Source organism: Seriola lalandi, unplaced genomic scaffold (genome assembly GCF_002814215.2).
Source record: "Seriola lalandi dorsalis isolate HSWRI2012SDOR001 ecotype SW California unplaced genomic scaffold, Sedor1 jcf7180002054573, whole genome shotgun sequence".
In the NCBI taxonomy this organism is placed as follows: Eukaryota; Metazoa; Chordata; class Actinopteri; order Carangiformes; family Carangidae; genus Seriola; species Seriola lalandi.
Window position 1 is genome coordinate 712,259 of NW_019525126.1, and position 5,680 is coordinate 717,938.

Genomic DNA, 5,680 nt, shown 5'->3' on the forward strand with positions numbered 1-5,680 from the left:
GACATTGTGCAGTTGCATGAGTAAGTGGGCTGATGTGCCTGAAGTCGCCCTCGTCTCTGTAGCCAAGGGCGATGAGCCATTCGGCGCTTGTATCTTATGTAACACTAAGGGATGGGCTGTCAGCGGGAAGGAAATCAGGCATTGTGTGATTGATTTCAAACGCTGACCATTGTGTTGTAACCATCATCAGTCTGTGACAAACAATCTGAGAGCAAGAGGAAAACACACTGACCTCGTTGAGCAGTAAAATATCCACAGAAGATCACTTTATTTAGTCTCCAGTAAGCACACAACATGTTTTCCTTTAAATTGTAGGATGTAATCCAGTTTACAAAGATTGCGTGCTTGTATTAACTAATAATGTGCCTTTTTTTTTTTTTGGTTGAAGGATAACTAGGTGAAGTTATCGCTGTTCAGTAGCAGCTGATAATGATGAGGTAGACAGTGACACACCCAATATGTACAGAGTTGGATGTTAACGGGATAACATGCCAGTTGTCAGTCATGCCTGCTAAAAAGACCTAATGTCAGGTAAAGTGAAAACAGAGACATGGAGAACAACAACCTGCATAGGGCTGTGTACTGATACTAAGAAAAGAATCACTATAAATAATACACCACCTACACAGACGGTTAACAAACATTACACCTGTGGGCTGGAAAGTACAGACTGAACAGACTATGCAGGGATAAAATAGTTCAATAGAAAACTTTTATAATTATCTGTAAGGATTGCACATATAGAAGTTGATAATATTTCTATTATATTGATTCAATGAAACCCACTTAAAAGTAGCAAATTTGCCTATTAGTCTTCTTGTATTGGGTTCATTAACAGGAAATCCACATAAGGTTATATTTCTGGAGGATATACTGTACATCACATTTGGAATAAACAAAAAAATCAATGCTCTTTAGCTAAACAAACATTTCAGAATATAAAAATAAACTTTATAAATGTAAACTCAGACTAAAGCGATAATAACCACATATCAGCAGCTTGGATTTACAGTTGTATGGTGTTATTATCTAATACTTGGCGCACTGTTGCTAAGTTACTTGGCATTAGGATCATGAATGTAAATAACAGCTGAGGATGATAAATACAGTGTTATGGCAGCAGTAATAATACGCACAGATTGGATGGTGTAAGCACACAGTATTTCTGTATGATTTGTTTTGTGTTCATAAATTGAGAAGATAATCGTCATCAATTAAGTTAGTCGCTGTTTCATAATCCAAAACAAATCCATGTAGACGCTCTGTGCTGGAGGAACACAGGCCACTCTGCTTATCTTCACCTCTAAAGCCGAGGTAATACTACGTTTGTAGCCACAACAACACAGTTAATAATCATCACGGATATAAGCGACTACAGTACAACAAAACTACTTTACACTGACAATGACTGGAAACTGAGAGTCAAGGAACAAAGATGTTATAATTCCTCCTAGGTGCCCTTTACTTTTAAACTCTAAAGGTCACATAACAGTCTATTCGTGAGAGTTTAACAGTCAGCTGAAGCCTATTGAAATCCTCTCAACCTCTACAGGGGAGAGCATCGCACACCATGTTGAGCGAGGTGCACATGGACGCCTTATTAACAGTCATAGATCACTGAAGAAAGCTATCAGAGAGTATAACAGTTCTTGTCATTATCTATTGAAGATCATTTTTTAAATTTGCTTTGTTTATCATCAATATGTTAAATGTTTGATAACAAAGTCACACACAAAAAGAGGTTTAGTGATGTGCAATATTGATTTAAAAAACAAAAAAACAAACACAGTAATGATTGTGAATAAGGTGATGGGATTTTCCTTTTTTAAGGTCACATTGCTTTGTCCCAAAAGTTTGAACATGTATTGTAAAGTATCACTGTGTTCCAGTTTGATAGAGAGCTGCCGTGCTGGCCACAGTAACCATCACAGTTTGAGTAGTGTGTGATGCCTAAATATAATATCTACTGCTTCACAATTGTTCAACTCTTTTAAGATACATCACAAAGACCACTACAGTCACTGGTATCATTTGAGTATATATATCAAAGCCATTATATACAAAGAGACTAAACTGTTTTCCTTTTTCTCAGTGTGAGGAGCTCAGATTACAGGTCCAAACTCAGATGAACCAAACCAGGCTGGCTCAGATCCTCACAGCATCATCTGGTAGCTAAACATCCACAGCAAAGAAAATAAACTCTGCGATTGGTTGATCCAATTGTAAAGTGTAACCACACCTTACATTCGCTACGCTATGCGACCCCACTCACAGAGCAAATGTACAGCAGCCAAAGCCTCAATGCTGCAAGTTACACAACCTTATTCCATGGCAACCATGTTGAGTGATTTGACAGCAACTGCTCAGCAGCTCCTGCTGCGCGCCTCAGTCGGCCTTGTCCTCGCCGTTCTTGGCCCACCCTCGGCTCATGGCGGCTACCACGATGCTGTACATGTTGAGCCAGGCTTGACGCAGCGGCGCCGTGTAGGCCTGGCCCAGACTGCACTGCAGCATGTAGAGAAGGGACTCACCCACCACCTACAGAAGTAAAAAAAAAAAAGAAAAAAGAAAAAAAGAACACAAACAGGAAAAAAAAACATTTTTTCACAGTTCATTCACTGTGAAATTGCTTTTTGTGAGTTGTGGAATAAGGTGTTGGTCCTACAGCAAATGACTGTGTGTTGACTCCCACTGCCTGATGCTTCCTCCCAAGGTTGAGGAGAAAGTCCTCCAAGGAGTGAAGGTCATCCAGGTGGCTGACTGCTGCATCGATCACAAGCATCACCTGGTATACATACAAAAAACACACACAGATACACGAGGAAAGTGTTCACAACTGTGCATAAGAAAAAAAACTAAGGCTTCAAATGTCTGTATACTTGTAGCGGTCACTGCGGCAGACGGAGCTCACCTTGGTGACATGTTCCAGGAACTCAGGGCTGGAGAGGCAGTCTTGTGTGGAGCCACAGTTTGTACTGTAGTGGAAAAGACTGAGCAGCGCAGGGTCCAGCTCAAACAGTCTACCACAGACAAATACCACACTGTTCTATAGGTATATACAGATGGCATGGGTTGCCAAACATTCACACAGACACAGAATCAATCTGTAAATCATACATCTACAAATCTCTCCTGCTAGAGTCTGATTTAACGGCAGCTGTCTCAAAGTAAATTGTGGATTATTGCAGTCTGTCGCCAAGCAACAAGTCAAGCCTCCAGTGCCTGCATGGTGAAAGTGTGCAGCGAAGGATCTATCATGATTCTCTCTGCACACCTGTGTTACATATTCTAACACCACAACTATGAAGCAACAACACAAAAAATAGCAAGAACATATTACTTACGCATTAAGCGTATTAAGCATGTTAGTGAGGGGATAACTGTACAGAATAACAACCAAGTGTTTTCTTCTCTTACAAGTCACTTTACTGTCTTATTCTATCTGAATCATGCTGATTGTGTGGGACGTTACCTGGAAAACATGATGACACCATGTGGAACTTTGTTCTTGCCCAGGCTCTCCCAGCTGCCTCTTATCAGCTCCTTGTCCTTCCCTGACAGCTTCTCCATCCTCCCTCAGGCTGGTAACACGAGACAAGTTCTTCTAGAGGGGAAACACACAACTCCTCTACAGGACAAGAAGCCTCAGTTTGAGGAAAGCCATAATACTCAAGTGAATCCACACGAAACTTCCGCCAACCCACCTGGAAAACAAAGTGGAGCATCAAGTGAGTGTAACACAATTGATTTGCTAAAAATGTTTCAGGGGGACATGGCTGCAGGAGATATGATTCCTAGACTAGAGACGCACACACATACTGTACCTTCTTGAGGTCAGTCTTCTCTCTGAACTTCCTCTGGTGAAGCCAAGCTGAGGGGTCTGTGTGTGTATGTGTGTGTGAGTGTGTTTGAGTGTGTGCAGGCAGCAGCCTTGCCTTACACTCTGGTGCACTTGCTCTCTTTCCCCGGCCCACGGTGCAGTCAGGGAGACAAGTTCTGCCACGCTCTTATCTGTCAAACTGGCTGCTATCTCTCTCCCCTTCCCGTTTGCCTCTTGATATGCTCTCTCTCCAGCACTGGGGATATTATTCATGCCACTGAAGGAGAAAAAGAGGGATCTCTCTCTTCTGCTCCAGAGAGGCTGCGGCGAGCCACAGCTCCTCCTGCAGGTGAACCAAGGACTAAAACACACAGAGACTCAACGTGCAAACAACTCTGCACTCACACCATAAACTGCACTTATGTAAATACTTGGCCTTTGCACTTTTACTTTAAGATCAAGTGGATTCAAATAAACAAGAAAATTAAAATGAACAACATAACAATATAAGAACCCTAAGCATTTCATATAGTGAAATTGCTGATGTTTTAACGCAGGTAAAGTGCATTTGAGGCCTATATCATCTATTCTAGGGTGTGTCCTCGGCTGCCTACATTTTTAAACCATGCATTTACGGAATTAAATGTGTGGGAATTTTAATATTGTACAGCGGCTAGAATAATAAGAGACCTGAACACACCACCTTGGTGAAATTATATTGTTCATCCAGTAAGTAGAGCCACTCCTCAAACAGCGTGATCATAACATTTGGTGGCCAAGAGCATGGCCTCTCATTAATCTAAATGAGATGTGTTTGTTCCCTTTCTCAGCCTCCACACACATCCACACAGCTCCACAGTTTGTTTAAAGACATGCCACAGGCGTCTGCTCCCTCACGGATTTCACGGATGCAGGTTCCCACTCGGATATTATCTAACAGGTTGGGCGAGATTGGTTTTGTTTTCAGCTGTGCAACGGGGAATCAGAGGTGCACAGTGTTCTCCTGAGGGACTATAAAGCAGAGAGGGGAGTGATACATGGTTCCCATGACAACCTGACAGGATGGAGCCCTTGAAGCTTTGTCATGTGATGTTTGAGATCTCAAGGAAGGGACTCTGTGACAATTTATTACATCTATATGAACCATGTGACAACATTTTGGCTTTTGGATTTTTTTAATCTTTTTGATTATGCAAAATTAATCATAATCATAACATAGTGGCAATTAATCTGTATGGTACATTTCAAACATAAGATTTCCATAGTGTTACTTTAAGATAAATCACTCTGGGATTTCTACTGATATTTTGACCTGAACTCATGCAAACACTGACTTCAGTAACTTCAACGTATGACCCACTAGCCTACAAAAAGTAACCATATGGTATGTACTGCTCTCCATGATGACTTTTTGATTATTATTGTATTCATCTTCAGACATTCCCATGTGGTTTGTAAGTTAAAATGATCTTTCAGCTGTCTAAGGAAAAGTAAACAGTGAAGGCGTAACAACAAGAGTGTTTGATGTGGGTCTATGGGCTCAGAGCAAACCTCTGAACTGGGCTGTGTGAATGCAGATGCACAGTGAGGGCTGTTTATTTAGGTGGCAGTGTGGCTATAGAAATAATTGGAAGATTTAACCCAGCCATCCGAGAAAGGCCCATGTCAGATTGGTGTCCTTACAGGGTCTGTCCAATTAAAAATTTTTTTTTTAAATTTTTAAATAAACTAAATAAAATACATAGAGCAGTGGCAGATACAATATCTCACTGCATAAGTATAACCCCTTTTATATGGCTATCAAAAGTTAGAGTTGGTAAAACACAAATCAATGTCACAAACTTTCAACTGGTGTCCTAA

The 5,680-nt window shown here is 41.0% G+C and overlaps 1 protein-coding gene across 1 annotated transcript; it reads right to left on the minus strand.

Annotated features, from left to right (window-relative positions):
• Positions 1–244: 244 nt before the first annotated feature.
• ngb (neuroglobin) lies at positions 245–4,275 on the minus strand. Its single transcript, XM_023417226.2, has 5 exons — positions 3,825–4,275; positions 3,473–3,704; positions 2,912–3,020; positions 2,666–2,785; positions 245–2,538 (listed from the first exon to the last, which is right to left on the minus strand). Exons 2-5 carry the CDS (start codon positions 3,568–3,570, stop codon positions 2,386–2,388), a joined length of 480 nt encoding a protein of 159 aa, XP_023272994.1. The 5' UTR covers positions 3,571–3,704; positions 3,825–4,275; the 3' UTR covers positions 245–2,385.
• Positions 4,276–5,680: the final 1,405 nt, after the last annotated feature.